Source organism: Melozone crissalis, unplaced genomic scaffold (assembly GCF_028551555.1).
Source record: "Melozone crissalis strain CALT ecotype California unplaced genomic scaffold, PUWL_Pcris_2 ptg000017l_1, whole genome shotgun sequence".
NCBI lineage: Eukaryota > Metazoa > Chordata > Aves > Passeriformes > Passerellidae > Melozone > Melozone crissalis.
The window spans coordinates 12,402,475-12,421,671 of NW_026535795.1; the positions used below are offsets into that span (position 1 = coordinate 12,402,475).

The window sequence follows — 19,197 nt, forward strand, 5'->3', positions numbered from 1 at the left end:
GATACATTTTTAATAAACACAATAATTTGACTGCAAACCCATTACCTATCCCCTGTTTGTTCTATGGGATAGTCATTTCCATGCCTGCAAAAGCCACTAACTCACAGGGCAATCAAAGGAGGAATGACAAGCAGGATAAAATTGGTCTGTGTTGTGATAAACCCGTCCATCTTCACCTCGCACTCTGGAGCTTTATGGACTGCCTATAAATAATGGCCTCAAAAAGATATTAAATCTTTAGCAAAAAATCAAGCCTAATTGTAACTATATTTTTGTTTTCCATTTTGGTTTATGTACAGTATATGACTTCTGCAGAGACATTTTTATTCCAGGAAAATGACAGGCCAACAAGAAGCCATAATTGCACTGATTTTTAGAAGAGCCTGCATTACTACAGATCTGATGTACTGCAAGACATGAATCAGAAAAATTCTATTAAAAAATCTCTTGAATGGCTGACACAGGAGTATTATCCATGATGATTAATTTGACTTGGTCATTATGAACACAGACAAGTCTGACAAAATTGCATTTCATTCCCCACTGAATTCATAAAATCACTATACACATAATAAGAAGTTATAGTTCCCTGCTATCCACTATTCTTGACAGGATTCCAGTTCTGGATAAGATACTGATTAAAAAAAAAAAATAGAGGGAGAGAGAGAGTTGGGAGCCTTTTTAAAAGCCTACAATAAGGCTGATTTCTTTTGCTCTAAATTGTTCATAGAACTCCATTATTTTTAGCTTTTTTTGGTGAAGTGGTGATGCAGGTCAAGAGCAGCTTGGACAATATCAAACCTGACTGTGAGCTTGTGGTGCCATGGGAGGGGATGCAGCAGAATGGCCAGGCTGAATCTCAGGGATTGTCTGTCCTTCAGATAATTATAAATAACTGGCACCTTATTCTTCATTTCCTACCCACACAACAGACAGGTTGGGGCCAGAGGGTCCTGACAATGTTGTTTCTGGCCTTAAAAATATGTATGTAAAATATGCATGTAAAATAACCCCCCAAAATGCAGAATTAGATGCAAGTCTCAATTTTTTTTAAAATTTTATTTTGGTGTGAACTGAGATTTTCTGTTCCCTGTGGATATTTTTCCCTTCATAGCCCCCTCCTGCTGAGCACCACACCACAGCCTTCCCTTTGCCATTGTGGCAACTTCCCGAGGACACCCAAGGTTATTAGGACAAGCAAGAGTGTTTAGGACCCTCTGTGGACAAATGGCTTAATGAAACAGACATTGTTGTAAAATGTGTACAAGAGAGACCTTTCTGAGCTGTCAGGGTTGGTTGAAACCATCCAGGCTTTCGGAAGAGCTGTGGCTGCAGGAGTGCATGGGATCTACAGGAGATGGGAGAGGTTCAACTCATGTGAAGTTTAAAGGTATAAACATGCTGCTGATTCAAAGGTGAAGCCATCCAGAAGAGCTGGGAAGGGATTTGTGCTGCAGTTGTGGTGTAGAGTCTGCATCAGAGCAATGCCCATGGAATGGGGAGGTGGGGGTTTGGTCTTTGGGACAACCAGCACTTGCTTGGGGTTTTTGGAGAGAATAATCTTTGCTCTGGGAACAGTCTGGGAGAGCTGGGGGTGCTCACCTGGAGAAGAAAAGGCTCCAGGGAGAGCTCAGAGCCCCTTCCAGGGCCTGAAGGGGCTCCAGGAGAGCTGAGGTGGGACTGGGGACAGGGGATGGAGGGACAGGACACAGGGAATGGCTCTCACTGCCAGAGGGCAGGGATGGATGGGAGATTGGAAATTAGGAATTGTTCCCTCTGGTGGTGGGCAGGCCCTGGCACAGGGTGCCCAGAGCAGCTGTGGCTGCCCCTGGATCCCTGGCAGTGCCCAAGGCCAGGCTGGACAGGGCTGGGAGCAGCCTGGGACAGTGAGAGGTGTCCCTGCCCATGGCAGGGGGTTCGGAAAAAGATGGACTTTAAGGTCCTTTCCAACCCAAAATATTCAGTGTTTCTATGATTTGAAACCCAGGAGAACACACAGGAGGAAGAGCTCACTCTCCCACAGCTTCCCTGCTGCTCTGCTGTGCCCCCAGCCTCTTGCTGAATATTGTGCAGACACTTCCAGGGCACATTTCTGCTCAGGCAAGAACTCATTTTCCCTTTTCAACAGCATTCCCCTAGTAAAAAAACCTGAGCATGTGAAAATTAATGTAGCAGGGCCTGGGAACACTTCAAAGACAATTTGTAGATTGTATGTGACTGACTGTTAATAAATACTTCTTTCCAGTATTTATCCACCTCTCCCCACATAATTCATTGACCCTCGTATTCACACAGATCTCTGGGTGTGAGGATGAGGCAAATCAATTTCCATTCCTAAAACCCAGAGCTGCTGAGGCAGAAAATCAGCCCTGCTTCACTTCTTGGCAAGAATCCCCGGATTTGGGGGACCCCAGGTGTGAACAGGAGCCCTGTGCCATCCCTGCCTGCAGAAGGGGTGATGGAAGGGGCACCCCACAGCAAGCACCCATCCATTCTGTGCTGGCCCCTGAGCTTTTCTCTGGAGTTAGCAATGTCCCAAGGGATTTCCTTGCCATTTCTGTCCCCGTGGCTTCAGTGCCATGAAATGAGCACAAAACCCCTCTGGTTTCTCTGCTGGAGAACTGTATCAAAATCCCCTTCTGGCAAATAGGATTGTGCCTGTGTGAGTAATGGGTGCAGTGGGAGAGGAGACCAAAGGCTTTTGGGGAAATACGGGCAGCTGGTCCTCAGAAAGCTTGGATTTTACCTTCTTCCTTGTGTTTGGACTCTTTCTGTGGCTCAAGGTGTTCTGTCAACCTGATCCTTGCAGTTGCTGTGACCATTGGCACCTTCGAGATATGTGTAGGGAATAGGGAATGTCTGTATGGCAAATCCATCCGTGTGCTTCTCTGTCTCCTGACTGACACATCATCCAGCTTTGGAGAAATCAAGATACCCCCAAACCACCTGGCTGCTTGTCTGCAGCTCCTTCCCTGTGTGGTGCTGGTGGCAGAGTGCTGTCCCTGGGACTGGGTTGGGGGGATTGCCATCACAGCTCATGGGATGGGGTGGGCACCCCATAACTTCCCTGTGCTCCTTGTGCCACCAGGAGCCCAAGCTGCAGCACCTCTCAGCCTCACAAACATCAATGTTTTCCTCACTTTTCAGGCTTGCCAGGCTAGTTTGGGTCTCTTTAGAGCCATCTCACCTCTGAAGTGTCAGGAGTGTCACTGAGTTTTTGCATTAGCTTCAGGAAAAGCCCAGTTAGATGAGGGATGGCACAGAGTCCATGGTTGTCGCAAACATCTTTTATGAAAAATCTTTTCTTTAAAATTTTTCCTCTTGAGAAGCTGAGAGGCTTCAAAAACAAAATGTAAACAATGATTATCTGCTGGTGTGGAATGCAGCAGGTAAATCTTTGATTGGCCCATGTTGAATGTTTGTAATTAATGGTCAATCACAGTCCAGCTGGCTCAGACAGAGAGCCGAGCCACAAACCCTTGTTATCATTCTTTCCTATTATATTCTTAGCTAGCCTTCTGATGAAATCCTTTCTTCTATTCTTTTAGTATAGTTTTAATGTAATATATATCATAAAATAATAAATCAGCCTTCTGAAACATGGAGTCAGATCCTCATCTCTTCCCTCAACCTGAGACCCCTGTGAACACTGTCACACAAGGTGTTTGTGTCACCTGGATAGATTGCAGCAGCCTCCCTATTTCCTTGTACCTTCCCAAGAACAAATGTTCTCTCTCAAGCTCACATTTACTGCTGAATGCTTTTTGACAGGGCAAATATTTACCTGCAATAATACTACAAATCTTTATCCCCCTCACTGTGAAGAACATTTCTCTGAATCAACGCTTGGCTGCAACTCGTGGATCCTCAGGGATAATCACACAGAACATGACTCAGTGGAGAATTGGGGTCACTGGGCATTTGCCATGCTGCCAAGGAGGAGAAAGGTGTCCCAGGTCCTTGGCAAGCCATGTCCTGTGTGATTAACACCAACAGGCAGTGCAGAGAGATGGTGCTGCCTGGCTGTGGGGTGGTTTGTAAAGGAGAACAGGAGAGTAAAGGCAGGAGGAAGCTGAAGGCATCATTTATGGACATGCCCAGCACTTGTCCCTCCCTCCTGAGTCACCTGAATGAGGATCTGCAGTGTCTTCTGGAACATGGCTCTGCCATGGCTTTGGCTGGTCCCTCAGAGCTGTGTGATATTCAGACACCTGGATGTCCCTTGGCGGGGTCACAGCTGGTCACAGCTGGTCCCTCAGAGCTCTGTGACATTCAGATATCTGGATGTCCTTGGCTGGGTCACAGCTGGTCCTTAAGACCTGTATGACATTCAAACATCTGGATGTCCTTGGCTGGCTCAGAGCTGGTCCCTCAGAGCTGTGTGACATGGAGACATCTGGATGTCCCTGGGCTGGGTCACAGCTGGTTCCCTAAGGGCTGTGTGACATTCAAACATCTGGATGTCCCTTGGCTGGGTCCCAGCTGGTCCCTAAGAGCTGTTGACATTCAAACATCTGGATGTCCTTGGCTGGGTCCCTCAGATCTGTGTGACATTCAGACACCTGGATGTCCCTTGGCCCATCCTCCTCTTTGCTGCAGTGCTGGGGATGCTCCCCAGGCTCTGTTTTGGGATGGCTGGTGGGAGTTGCTGGGGTTTGGCTTCATTTACAGTGCAGGAGGTGCAGCACAGGAGCAAAAGGTGAAGCAGCAGCTGCAGCAGCATCAAGGGTGGTTTTGGGTCCATGGCAGAGGGTGACAGGGTCACTGTGCCCATCAGGCCACAGCCCCCAGATGTGCCCTGTGTTGGCAGCACAGGAGCCACCTGCCATGGACAGGCATTCGCCAGAGCTGCCTCCCACCTGAGAGCCCTCTCCTGGGCACCTGGGATGCCTCCTGTCCATCTCTGCCTCCCTGTCCTGAAAAGCAGCAGGGAATGCAGCAGGTCTGGGAGATATGGGCAGGTTGTCCCTGTGGTGGGGAGCAGTGTTGGCAGGAGACCACACTGGGGTGTCTCCAAGAGCTGCAGGGGCTCCTGGCAGCTCAGCAGTGGAGCCTGGCTGTGCAGGCCAGCCCCTGGTCTTGCAAAAGGTTCAGGAATTCTGCCTTTCCTCTCAAATCATTCCCAATATCATATCCCCAGCCCCGTACTGTGAGCTGGGAGGGAGCAGCCAGTTCTGACTCCTCTTGGTGCTGGACATGGCCTGGGTATCACCTTGCCAGGGGCCAGAGCCTCTCTCCCCATTCCAACCACCCCAACATCACCTCCCCTCCAGCTCTCTGTCTTCTGACCCTCAACCTGCTGTTGGATGGAGGGGGTGCAGGGACCCCTGCTCAGACTTGGATTTCAAGATGGATAAAGTGTTTCAAATAGCAATTTTGTATTGTTAGTTAAACAATAAGTATTCAAGATGGAATAAGTGTTTTTAAATACAATTTTGCTGCTGTTGGAGGTTGGTTGTACCTGGTATGATGCCATCCTGTGTAAGCATGGGGCAGAACCAGGTTTATGAGGTGCTGAGGCCCTGGCACAGGGTGCCCAGAGCTGCTGTGGCTGCCCCTGGACCCTGGAAGTGTCCAAGGCCAGGCTGGATGGAGCTTGGAGCACCCTGGGACAGTGGAAAGAGGCAGGATGGTGGATAATGCCATGGCAGGAGGTTTGGAATGAGATGATCCTTAGGGTCTCTTCCCAGACTATTTTATGATTCTGTGATAACCCTGGGGCCATGCTGAGGGCAGTTGGATCTTATTCAACCCCTACAGCTGGTGCACAGGGATACCTGTGAGGGTGAGGGGGGCACTCAGAGGAGGGGCACTGTCCCCTCTGTGATGGACCTGGCTCCATCCTGTGTCTCCACCCCACTGCAGGGCTTCCCTGTGGGGCTGAGGGCAAGGGGGGCCCTCAGAGGAGGGGCAGTGTCCCCTCTAGGACAGGGCCAGGCTCCATCCTGTGTCCCCACCCCACTGCAGGGCTTCCCTGCTCCAAGCATCCCGTGGCATCTGCCCGGCAGCACCAGCCACGAGAGGGTTTGCAAGAAGAGCCTTGTTGTTTCAGCTGATTGCAGTGTTTTAATTTGAAGGGGAATAATGTGTAATCACAACAACTGTCATCTGTTTGACAGTGGAAAATCCTGGATGCCTTTTTGTGCACAGTAAATGGGCAGGCATTCAGCAGCACGAGCTGCTCCACGCTCGGAGCCCTGGTGGGATGAATGGCTTCAGACCAGCCCGCTAATCTAATTTGTAATGTATCCTTAGAACCCATAATTGGCTGTTTAATTTAATTCAAATTAACATAAGAATGGGAAATATAATCTGCCACAGAGCCCACATGGTGGTGGAGAGGAGCTGGGTGTTGCTGCAGAGGGGTTGAGGGCACGGATCTGTGCACAGAGGTGTCACTGTGGACACACCAACAAGCACTGTGTGTGACAATAAATCACCTTTTCCCTGCCTTCTGAGTGTCTGTGTGCCTCATCTCCCCTCCTTATCTCTCTGACCATCTATTTCAAGCAGGCTGGAGTGAGGGCAGCCTGCTCTGGGTAGCACAGGGTGTGAAAGCTGGCAGGCGCCGACGCTGATTATGTTGATTGGATATTGTCTAATCTGATTTTGATTGTGTACAGCTTTGATTGTAATTTTGATACGTCTGCAAAATGCTGTAGCTGTTGGGAAAGCTTTGTGATTTAAACAGGTCTTTTTTTTCTTTTCTCTCTTTTTTTTTCTTTTTTTTTCCCGCTGGGTTGAATAGAACAGAGGCAGAAACGTGCCTGGGGGTGAGCAGGGTGCTGGAGCTTTGGCACCCTGTACAAAACCACCTCAAAGCCCTTGGGTGAGCTGTTCTGCAGCAACACAGGGGACTCGTAGTTTTGAAGAGAGCTTTAGGAAACTTTGAGTGGGTTTTACATAATTTAGTTAAGCACAGCAAAGCCACTTGCTTATATACCTGATACCAAAATAAACCAGCTGGAGGAACAAGTTTGCTGTGCGCTGATTTATTTAAATCCCTTTCTGTAAAGCATGGAGAGAAATCCTCTTAAATAACTGGGAAAGAATCAGTGTACCTCGAGGAGTGGAGCCCAAATGGAAACACAGCTATGAGATGTATTAAATGGGATCTCTCTGTCTGCCTTGAGTACATCCCCTCAGCCCACTGCTTCCCTGGATCACAACAATGACAGACAGAAGCTGCCTGGGAAAAGAGCTGGGCTTGAATTTCCCCTGAACAGTAACAGTGGGTACAGAGCTGTCATGCTTCAGGCTCTCTCTTGTGTTTCTGTTGTGCTCCTGTTTCCCTACAGCCAGTGGGAATCTCAGGTAAATGTAAAGGTTTGGGTCAGATATGCAGAACCTGCCCTTGAATCACAGAATCATCAAATGGGTTGGGTTGGAAGGGACATTAAGGTTCATCTCATTCCAAATCCCTGCCATGGGCACTATCCCAGGTGGATCCAAGAGGGGCTCTTGGACTCCATGGTTCTCCTGGCAGTGCCCTTTCACCAATCCACAGATCCCTCCTTGCTCCCTGCTGCCTCTCCCACTGACTGCTGTGCTCCAGTTAATCACAGGCTTTATTTTATTTTATTTTATTTTATTTTATTTTATTTTATTTTATTTTATTTTATTGTATTTTATTTCATTTCATTTCATTTCATTTCATTTCATTTCGGACTTTCTCCCCCACAGTGTGTGGTGATGAGGAGCACGAATCCAGGGGTGACCTCTGGGACAATGGATTATTAAAGCCTACAGTGCTTAACTGGTTTTTTAACATCTGGGGTTTTGCTCTTAAATCAAGTATTAAGTCCAAATCCAACCATGAAACTAGGTGATCTGGGAAGTTTAGCTTTAGCACGTGTGTAATACTGGAGCTAATCAGAATTTCATATGCTATAATAATAGGTGAAACAGTTGATGTTTAGAATAAGCCTCCTCTGCCAGAGACTCATTATATTCTGTGTTGGTAATTAATAATTTTGGATAGATTCACACGTTATGAAGAAAAAATGGTTTTGTCTGAAGTGAAAATGATTGCACAGGTGCGATAACAGATTTTTATAGAAATGGGAATGCTTAGAAGTAAACAAGGCATGAGAAAACATGGGGAGCAAGCAGAGTTCCAACATCTCTGCATGTTCGTGTCACCTCGAGGGAGTGTCAGTAGGGAGGTGAGGAAATGCTTTTCCAGATGAAATTTGGGAGGGGATGTAAGCAAGGACAAATCTCCATGTGTGGTGGAGTCACACAGGCTTTCTTTAAAGGGTTTTTAAAGAGTGATGGCTGTGTTTCTAAATCCCCCTCCCTGGTTGTAGCTCCTGTGCTGCAGTTTTGGAGGATTCTAAGGGAGCCAGGATGAGAGAGAATGGGTTTAACCTGGCAGAGGGCAGGGTTAGATTAGATATTGGGGAAAATGCTTTACTGTGAGGGTGGGCAGGCCTTGGCACAGCTGTGGCTGCCCCTGGATCCCTGGCAGTGCCCAAGGCCAGGCTGGACAGGGCTGGGAGCAGCCTGGGACAGTGGAAGGTGTCCCTGTCCCAGGGATGGGACTGGATGGGCTTTAACATCCATTGTAACCCAAACTGTTCCATAATTCTTTGAATTTGGATCCTAAGTAATTGTTATTTCTACAGCTCTAATTCTCAGAAAAGCTCTTTAAAATACCAGCAGTAGGTTGAGAGCTGAGCTGGGTGCCCAGAGAGACTTTGGCCTAGGAGGGCAGCAGCTGGTCAGGGGCAGCCCTGCCCTTCCATGGCTGTGCTCCAGGTGTGGGGGTTTCTGCTGAGGTTTTGGGACTCAGAGGTGAGCAGGGATGCAGTGAGGGAGCAGGGAGCAAGGGGATGTCTCACGGGGTCCATGGTGTGCTCCTGATGGATGGAGCAGTGCTGCCACTCACACCCTGGCTCCTACCTCGTTACAATCTGGTGTGCAGGACTTTTTTAGCACAACAAACCCATTTTCACTGGAATCTGTATTTCTTAGAGAAACTGTCATTTTTCTTTGCCAAAGTAGTGAGGCAGTGATGATTTGAGGAATAAAGACTTTACAATTAAAAATTGTATAACAGGTATGTTTTATTCCAGCTGAGACAGATGGGGGTATTTCTATCAAAGACAAAGACATGGGGATATTTCCACCAAAGACATGGAGATATTTCCACCAAACAAATGGGGGTATTTCCACCAAAGACATGGAGATATTTCCACCAAAGACATGGGGGTATTTCCACAAAAGACATGGGGGTATTTCCATCAGAGACATGGGTGATATTTCCACCAAGGACATGGGAAATATTTCCACCAAAGACATGGGGTATTTCCACCAAAGGCATGGAGATATTTCCACTAAAGAAATAGGGATATTTCCACCAAAGACATGGGGGTATTTCCACCAAGGACATGTGTACCTGTTGAGACAAATTTCGGGTTTAAATACACATTGACCCCCCAAGCCCACATCTCCCTTCCCACCCATTCCTTGCCCAGAGTATTGGGTGGTGCCACACCTCCTGGTGGTCCGGGGTGGGTGTCTTTGATGAAGTAACATCATCTTCCTCAATGTTCTCTGCTTGACCCTTTCTTCTGGGCAGGCACAGTGGAGGTTTGGCTTTCTCTCAGGTCAGTTTGTCCAAAATCAGGAGCTCCTTAAGCAAAAGGTTCTGCTTTATGGGTTCCAACAATACCTAAGTCTTGCTTTACTGAATTTTTTTATCTTTACAGCCTTTACCTAGCAACTAAATTCTTATGTGTTCTGTTACTAGTTGTCTCTACCTAGAAAGTTACATTCATGTTACAAACTGTCTTCTGTACTTTTGCAGATTTGTTAAATAAGCAAATTTGTTAAATAAATTTGTTAAATATATTTCTGTTATTTCAATATATTTATGTTTTCCTCCACCTGCCAAAGTACATTATAAAATTCTGAATTTTCATACATATCAGTGACATGTTGCAAAATATTTCTATGGTGTTTCAGACATACAACAGTCAGAATGAGAACAACGAGGACTACGAGATCCCTCCCATAACGCCTCCCAACCTCCCCGACCCGTCCCTCCTGCACTTGGTGGAGCATGAAACTGGATACCACTCTCTGTGCCACAGCCTCCCTCCCAACAGCCTGATCCCAGCCTATCCCTACCAGAACATGGACCTGCCGGCCATCATGGTGTCCAACATGCTGAGCCAGGATGGGCACCTCCTCTCCAGCCAGCTGCCCACGGTCAGTGCCTCTCCTTTCATCCAAAGCACTCTGTGTTTCCAGCACTGAGCTGAGCTCACCACTCTTGGTGATGAGCTGTTTGCCATGAGGGGTGGGAGGAGCTGGTGTGGTCACCCTGCTCATGGTGGCAGTTTCCTGCCTCCTTTGGTGTCCTCCTGAGCCTCGTTAACCACTCAGGACCAGGGAAAAAGGTTTTCCTCCCTCTGTGTGGAACATCCTCATGTTGTCTTTTCCACCAGTTTGGAAATGAAGCTTGAGATCATTTTAGTAAGGAGGTAATATTTTGGGGGTTGGGCTCTTTCTCCAGCAGCACTGACACAACCAGAGCACACAGCCTCAGGCTGCACCAAGGGAAATACAGGCTGGAGATTGGGAAAAAGATTTTCACAGAAAGGGTGATAAAGTTCTGGCATGGCTGCCCAGGGAGGTGGTGGAGTCCACGTCCCTGGGTGTGTTTAACAAAGCCTGGATGTGGCACTGGGGGCCAGGGTTTGGGTGAGGGGCTGGGGCTGGGTTGGATACGATGATCTTGGAGGTCTCTTCCAACCTGGTCATTCTGTGAATTCTGTGAATATAAAAGTGGATTTTTATTTGAAGGTTTCAGGGGCAGTTATGGAAAGATGTCAACAAAAGCTCACCCTCACAGTGATGAGTACATTTTTATAGGTTTTAGGAAATTAGCATAATTGATTAAAAGCACCAATTAGCAGCACAAGTGGTGAGGCAATTGCCCCCCAGGTCAAGCCCCTTCTCAGGAGTCCCCCTTGGCACTGGCTGTGCTCTGTCCACGGAATGGATCTCCAAGAGTTGTTCTCAGCCTTGGTTCCCAGGAAGAACCAAGACAGCACTGGGGTCTTGTATCCCTGGAGTTTGGAGCTCTGGATTTTGTTTTGTCTTTCTGCCAAAGGAAAGGCCTTGGAAAATTACTGGGAAAAAATAGTCACTAATACAATGGGCTACAGAGCTTTGAATAGATGTGTTGTGGTATCACCAGGACAAGGTGAGAGATGAGAATTTGACTCCAGTTTCTCAGAAGGCTGATTTATTATTTTATCCAATTATATTATATTAAAAGAAATTATATACTAAAATGATACTAAAGAATAGAAGAATGGAGACATCAGAAGGCTAGACAAGAATAAATAATAAAAACTTGTGAGTCCTGACACAGCTGGACTGGGATTGGTCATTAAGTTAAAACAATTCACATGCTGGGTAAACAATTCTCCAAATCACATTCCAAACCAGCAAAACATGGAGAAGCTGAGGCTGCTCATCTTGCCAGGAGAAGAAATCCTGGTGAAGGGATTTTTAGGAAAATATCATGGTGACATATATGTGTGAAGAATACAGAGAATATCTAAAGATAAAAAGACAAAACCAAAAGAGCGCTCCCTGAAAACCAAGCAAAGTGCATGTGCCCCATCCCCCATGGCAAGGTGGCCAGCCACAGCCCCAATGTCCTTTCTTTTCCTCCCTGTCACCCCTGTGCCACGGCAGGGTGGCAGCAGCAGGAGGTGCAGGGATGTGAAGGGATGATTCCCCCTATCGATTCCAGGGGGAACAGGATGCTCTCACAAACTCCAACTGCCTCACTCCTGGGAAGGGGATACCTTGAAAAGTTTCAAATGACTCGTGCAGGGATAAACAAGGCAGGGATAATGAAGTAAAGTGAAGAAACTCCAGGGCTAATTAGAGCTTACGCCGCTTCTGCATCAGCAGCACTGAGGAAAGGTTGGGGCTTGATTTTGACAGTGATATTGAATTGATACTGCTGCTGTTTAATACCATTTTCCTCTCCAGCAGCTTCAGCCCCATGGTTGGTTTTTGACATTGTTTCTCTCTAAGATCATTGATTTTGAATGCCATTGATATCAAACAGAGTTAATTTCTCTTAGAGAGCATGGCTGGGAGCCTGGCCCTGCCTAGCTGGGGAAGGCTTGGTGTTGATTGCTTCAATAGATAAGGGTCTGAAAGGTAGTGATATTTAAATATTTAAATGGCATATTATCTCTTAGTCTAGGAAAATCCCAAGGCTTTCTGAAGTCCTGATGAGTCTCTGAGTTTCATTGTTAGTGTGTTTAAGAGAAATATCATGTTCTGCCCATCAATATTGAACAGAGGCATATTTCTATGGAATTAAATATTACTGAGGGCTCTGTGTTACCTTTTAGGTTCTTAGGTGATTAAAACATTCATTTCTGAGACAGAAAGAGTCAATTTCAGATGAAACATTTTTCCCTGGTTTAATTTAAAGCACAGCCCCTTTGCCTGACCCCTATTTTCATAACACGATAATTTTATCCCGTGTTGATTGTCTCATTTTTGAGAGGTGATATTGCACTTATAAATCACTTTCTAAAATACCTAAAGAAAAAAAAGAAGAGGGGGATTTATTAAGCAGCTCCTCTGTGTCTGAAATAATTTATTTTGGAGTAGTCCTTGGGAAATGTTCTCTTTCTTACTTTATGGTACTGTTTTACAAATGCAGCTCGGTGATGATAAATCAGAGCCGAGCCACAGAAGATAAGAAGGGGACTTAGTGGGAAATAGACGTAGAATAGAGAGATGAAGATTTGTTTGCCCCTTACCATGAAAATAAAAAAAGTCCAGTGAACCATGAATTGCCCAGGTGAGAGTGACCTGAAGCTGTTCAGTTTTGGAAACCCTCAGGGCTGTGTTACATCTTCAGAGGTCCCAGCAGCAAAGGGGACAGAGAGGGAGCTGTGTTGCAGTTTTAGAATTAAATCCTGCCTTATGCTCCCATCACAGCCTTTTTTCCACTGAAGGGTGACAATTTCTGTCCCTTTTGTCTCCCCCCAGTCTCCCTTTGCTGCAGCAGCAGCCCATGATGGTCCCAGGGCACCCCTGCAGCTCCTGGGGGTGCTGAGGGAGCAGCACCTGTAATCAGGGCACAGAGGAACCCTGCAGAGAAAGCACACTATAAACTCATCTGGTTAATAGCTAATAGCACCTCCCAGGGCCCAAAGGGGCTCCAGGAGAGCTGGAAAGGGAATGGAGGGACAGGACACAGGGAGTGGCTCCCACTGCCAGAGGGCAGGGATGGATGGAATATTGGGAAGGAATTCCTCCCTGTGAGGGTGGGCAGGCCCTGGCACAGGTGCCCAGAGCAGCTGTGGCTGCCCCTGGATCCCTGGCAGTGCCCAAGGCCAGGCTGGACAGGGCTGGGAGCACTCTGGGATAGTGGAAGGTGTCTCTGCCCATGGCAGGAGTGGAATGGGATGAGGTTTAAGGTCCTTTCCAACCCAAACCATTCTGGGGCTTGTTTGCCAACACTTCCAGAAAGAGAGGGATGATTTCACCCAGGCAGTGATGGGATGCCAGTCTGGAGTGGCCTCTGCCTGCTCAGAGAGGTGGCCCAGAGTGCAGAGCTTTTGGGTTTGTTCCAGGACCAGCACTGCTGATGCAAATGCTGGAGCTGGAGCCTCTCCCCTCCCTGCTGCTCTCTGCTGTAGCTCACACAGGTTTTTGCACACACAGCTATTTCCTGCCTTGGTTGCCATGTCTGTATGTTTGAATACAATGAGAAACAACAAGCCATTCATGGTAAAATGTTTAGACATTGGCCAGACTTCTGCTCTAAAAATGTAACTTGAGCCTTTGGATTTTTTTAAGTCAAAAAGAAAAAAAAAAAAAACCAAATCCCTAACTGCTGATACGACATGAGCCAGGATTCACTGAGAGCCATAGGATTGGTATTTTTTCCTGAGAGCTCAGAAGCGAATAAAGAAAATCCAGCTGCAGGTTGCTGTCCCCTGTGTATGTCTCTTGTGCTGGGATGCCCCACATTACCCTCAGACTGCATTAAACCTCCCAGTGCCTCCCAAGGATTACCCTACTGCTCCCGCTGTACAGGTGACCAACCCCAAGGGAGTTAAATCAGCACAGAAATTCCCATGGCAGGACAGGAGCTGAGAGTGAAGGAGGATTTGCTGTGTGCCAGCCCCTGCTCCTGGCTCCAGCTCACCCAAGGGCTGCCAGATGGAGACCCTGAAAACCCCAAACCCAGCATCCCTTCTGTTTGCTCTGGGCTGTCACATGGAGACCCTGAAACCCCAAACCCACCATCCCTTCTGCTGCTCTGGGCTGTCACATGGAGACCCTGAAACCCCAAATCCCTGCTGTTTGCTCATCCCTGCAGCAGCACCACCCAGAGCACCCTCCACACCACTGTCACCATGATATTTTCTGAAAAATCCCTTCACCAGGACTTCTTCTCCTGGGAAGCTTCAGCTCCTCCCTGTTTTGCTGCTTTGGAATGTGATTTGGAGATTGTTTATTCCAGCATGTGAATTGTTTTAATTTAATGACCAATCATGGTCCAGCTGTGTCAAGGCTCTGAGGAGTCACAGGTTTTTCTTTATCATTCTTGTTAAACCTTCTGATGTATCCTTTTCTCTTTCCTTAGTACAGTTTTAGTTTATAATTTCTTATGATATTATATGATATGATATATGACATGATATAATATATGATATGATGATAATAATATCATATCATATCATATCATATCATATCATATCATATCATATCATATCTCAACCTTCTGAGAACTTGGAGTCAGATTCTCATCTCTTCCCTGATCCTGCCTGTGGATCAACTCCACATTTCCATGCCATGGCTCTTCACTGCTCTTTCTGTCACTTCATTTCCCCTTTTTTCCACCCACCCATGGGTTTTTAGAAATTAAGGGAGTTTTCCATGGGGTGCAGGGAGCTGCAGAGCAGGGAAGCAGGGATGGATGGACAAGAGTGGGCAAAGAGATGGCACAGGATGTGATGGGTGAAGAACTGCTGGAAGCAGTGAGGGAGGGCTGGGGAGGAGGCAGAGCTGCCTCATTTGGGGAAGATTAGTTGGTTTGTTGGGGTTTTTTTGTGTTGATGACAAGAAACAAACAGAAAATTCTTACTGCAGTGAAGTTTTCTTTTCTAGCTATCTCTTTTCCTGTGGGAAAAAAGGAAGGGAAGAGAAGGGAAAGAGGAAGAATGGCAGGAGGGAGGGAAAATAGGAGAGGTGTGACTGTCACTGAGAAATGGGAGTAATTAGGGAAAAGTAATCAAAGAGGGAAAAAAAAACATGTTTTCATTGGGAAGAGAATAAGTTTGCTCACTGTGAACATCCCACAGCAGCTGAGCCTCCCAGGGATCCACAGGGAGGCCTACTGGGCTGGGATCACACTGGGGTGGGATTTGGTGCTGTGGAGAAAGCAGGGGAGGGGGCAGAGATGTACTGTGGATCAGTGGGGATGTGGGTTAAGGAGCTGCTGGGAATAAATGAGATTTCAGAGTGGATTTGGCAGAACATTTTTGACAGAAACAAAGGGCGATCAAGGTCAGAGCCCAGGAATGTCCAACGCAGCACAAAAATATTTCCATAAATATTGGATAGCAGCCAGGAGGGCTGGGGGAGCCTCTGCTTATCAGGTGGGGGGAGCCAGGAGCCCCTGCCTGGGGGGACAGCACTGCCCAGAGCCCTCCAGCACTGCTCCAGGACCCCAAAATGGTGCTCCCCCAAGCCTGGCCACAGAATGCAGCAAGAAGCCGCCACCCTGCTTCCTCCTGCTCTGCCCTGGCCGGGGGCAGTGTGGGCACAGCCATGCATTTCTGCAGGTGCCTAGCATCCTTTTGGGCATGTGCCCAGCATCCTTTTGAGCTAGTGGCTAGCATCCTTTAGGGTATGTAGCTAGCACCCTTTGGGCATGTGGCTAGCATGCTATTGGGCATTGTTTTGGGCATGTGGCTGCATCCTTTTGGGCATGTGGCTATAGCATCCTGTTGGGCATATGGCTGCATTCCTTTGAGCTTGTGGCTAGCATCCTTTTGGGCATCCTTTTGGGCATGTAGCTAGCATCCTTTTGGGCATCCTTTTGGGCATGTGGGAAGCACCCTTTTGGGCATGTGCCAGCATCCTTTTGGACATGTCTCTTGTGGCTAGCATCCTTTTGGCCATCCTTTTGGGCAGGTGGCTAGCACCCTTTTGGGCATCCTTTTTGAGCATGTAGCTAGCATCCTTTTGGACATGTGGCTGCATCCTTTAGGGCATATGCCCAGCACCCTTACATCCTTTTGAGCATGTAGCTAGCATTCTTTTTGGGCATGTGGCTAGCATCCTTTTGGGCATGTGGCTAGCATCCTTTTGGGCATGTAGCTAGCATCCTTTTGGGCATCCTTTTGGGCATCCTTTTGGGCATGTGGCTATAGCATCCTTTAGGGCATCCTTTTGGGTATGTGGCTAGCACCCTTTTGAGCATGGGACTACTACCCCTTTGGGCATCCTTTTGACCTTGTGGCTAGCATCCTTTTGGGGATCTAGCTAGCTTCCTTTTGGGTATGAGGCTAGCATCCTTTTGGGCATCCTTTTGGGCATGTGGCTGCTCCTGTGAGCCAACATGAGCTTTGTAGGTGTAACAGAGCTGGTTGGAGAGACTGACACCTCTCCCTGTGTCTGCCTCTTCCCATTGCTTCTCACAATGAGAGACTTTTGTGGCTCCTCTAAAGGCACTAACATTTCCTTCAGCCCACTGGGGTGCCTTTTTATGCTCTCAGCAAGCTGGTGCAAGGGCAGAAAGGCTTCAGCCACAGCCTGAAAGGTTTCGTTTCAGCTTGTTGAGTGGAACGGAGTTATTTGAAAAATACTGAAAATCCTCCGAGGCAAAAAGGAACATCCATGGTGTAAAATGTCAGCTGGGGAACCTGTTTAGGTAGAGGTGAGAGAGTAAAATGGTGAATGGGAGTGAATTGTAGAAGAAAGGTGAGTGCCACCCTGAAATTCCAGAAGGTTTCAGTTGACTTTGAACAGCTGCTTCCCAACACAATGAGGCTTTGGTGTGGAACAGAGAGGAGAGCAGTAAAATAAACCAGCAGGAATCCAGCTGCCTGTGTCCCATGTGAGAAATGGAAAGGAAAAGCAGTTCTTTCCTAGAGCTGGGATGGGCATTCCTGGGATGCTGTAGGCTCCAAGAACAAGCTTGGTGCTCACCAGCCTAGAGTGAGGCTGTCCTGTGTCACCATGATATTTTCTGAAAAATCCTCTTTGCCCTGGGAAGCTGAGAAGCCTCAGAGAGGAGTGAAAACAATAATTATCTGATTGCTGCTCCTGTGTTGGCTGCTTTGGAATGTGGCTTGGATGTTGTTTACCAACAGGCAAATGTTTGATTGGTTCCATGTGAATTGTTTTAATTTAATGACAAATCATGGCCCAGCTGTGTCAAGGCTCTGAGGAGTCATGGGTTTTTCTTTCTCATTCATGTTCAGCCTTCTGATATATCCTTTCTCTATTTCTTTAGCATAGTTTTAGTATAGTGATATGATATATGATAGGATATGATATGATATGACATGATATGATATGATATGATATGATTGATATATCAGCCTTCTGAGAACAGGAAGTCAAATTCTCATCTTTCACCTTGTCTTGGGGACCCTCACAAACACCACAGTCCTGCAGGAAGATTGCAAAGCCAGAACCCAGATTACTCCAAACCGCATCCAAATTGCCCTTGGACACTTCAGGGTTGGGGCAGCCACAGCTGCTCTGGGCAACCTGTGGCAGATTTTATCACCCTCATTGTAAAAAACTCCTTATGTCAATTAAATATTGTCACAAAACCCAAGTAAGCTGTGCCAACCTTTCCTCCAGGCTGCTGGAAAGCCACGGTCCCAGCAGGCAGAGTGGTTTACATGCTGTGGGCAAATCCTTCCAATGCATCAGTATTTCAATAATTTTGAGACACTGCCTGCTAAAATAAGTTATTTAAAATAATCCATACCCCAGTGCAGTCAGCATTACCCTTCAAAGCAAGTTGCTGCTCTTCAGAAGAGCCTTTATAAATAAACAAACCAACAAGAGCATTGCTCGGGTCACCAGCAGCAAAAACTTCCCTGAGTTCCCCTTGTTTCAGTCCTGGATAAGTTTTCACTGGCAATTTTGTGCTGTGAGCTTTAAGGTTTTGACTAATTTAGCTTTCTGTTTATTAATGGATCAGTACTTAAAAACTAAACCCCCAAACATGAGGTGGAAAATGGTAATAATACAACCCTACATGAAGGGTTCTTTGTATTAAGCAGAGCCCTGTTTGCAATTCCCTGCTAGTGTTTTTCTCAGAGGCAATAAATGAAAGAAATATGTCTTTTTAAATTTTATAAAACTCAGAAAAATGGTTTTAAACAGCTTTTCTTCACCTTCTATAATTATTTATTTTCAAACAGTCCTTCAGGGTAATGTTCCGTTTTCTTATTTCACACTCCTTTTTCTCATAAATGAACCATCACTTCAATAAATCATTATGAAAACAGAGACTAACACAAACCCTGAAAGGTTGAAAGATTTATGTAACACATTTATGTTTTCCATTTTCTCATTCTGGTACTCCACTGCTAAAGCTAAGCTAATAAAAGCTGCTATTAATATTTCTTGTTGCCTGGCAACCACTGAGAGGGAGTAATAGCTTTAGCTAGAAAAATAGATGACCGATAAGGAAAAATTCAATTCTTTTATTATCTCAAGGGAAAATGGGCTTTTACTGGAACATTATGATGTACGAGTGTGAAGTTGAATACAAAGGGTATTTTTTCAGTTGTTTTTCTATTTTTAATGAACATTATTTTACCTTCACAAACTCGTTTAAGGCATTTGCCCCACCTACTTGTGAGCTTAATTTAGCAACACCCACACACTCTTCTGGCTCTAAGTATCTGTTGGCATTTTCACTTGGAAGCCCCTTCCCTCCTTGCCTTCCCCTGAGCTGGAGACCTTGGTCATACAATTTCACTCCAGGTTGGAACCTGGGAGACAAGATCCAAAATCAAAGAGTAAATTGTTCTTGTGTGTGTGTTCAGAACTGGCTTGCTCAGAGGAAGGGGCTTGTGTGGAGAGGTGTTTTCTGAAGTTTGTGGTGTGGTGGCTCAGGGAGAGCAGGAGGCACTGCTGGTGCTGGGGTGCCAGGGCAGGGCCTATGGC

General features: G+C 46.7%; 1 protein-coding gene across 1 annotated transcript in view; it reads left to right on the plus strand.

The window, feature by feature from the left end:
* TOX2 (TOX high mobility group box family member 2) overlaps window positions 1-19,197 on the plus strand; it is a 172,785-nt gene that overhangs the window by 89,983 nt on the left and 63,605 nt on the right. Inside the window, exon 3 of the mRNA XM_054274919.1 lies at window positions 9,970-10,215. Within this exon, the coding sequence (XP_054130894.1) occupies window positions 9,970-10,215 (246 nt within the window). The remainder of the gene's footprint in view (window positions 1-9,969; window positions 10,216-19,197) is intronic.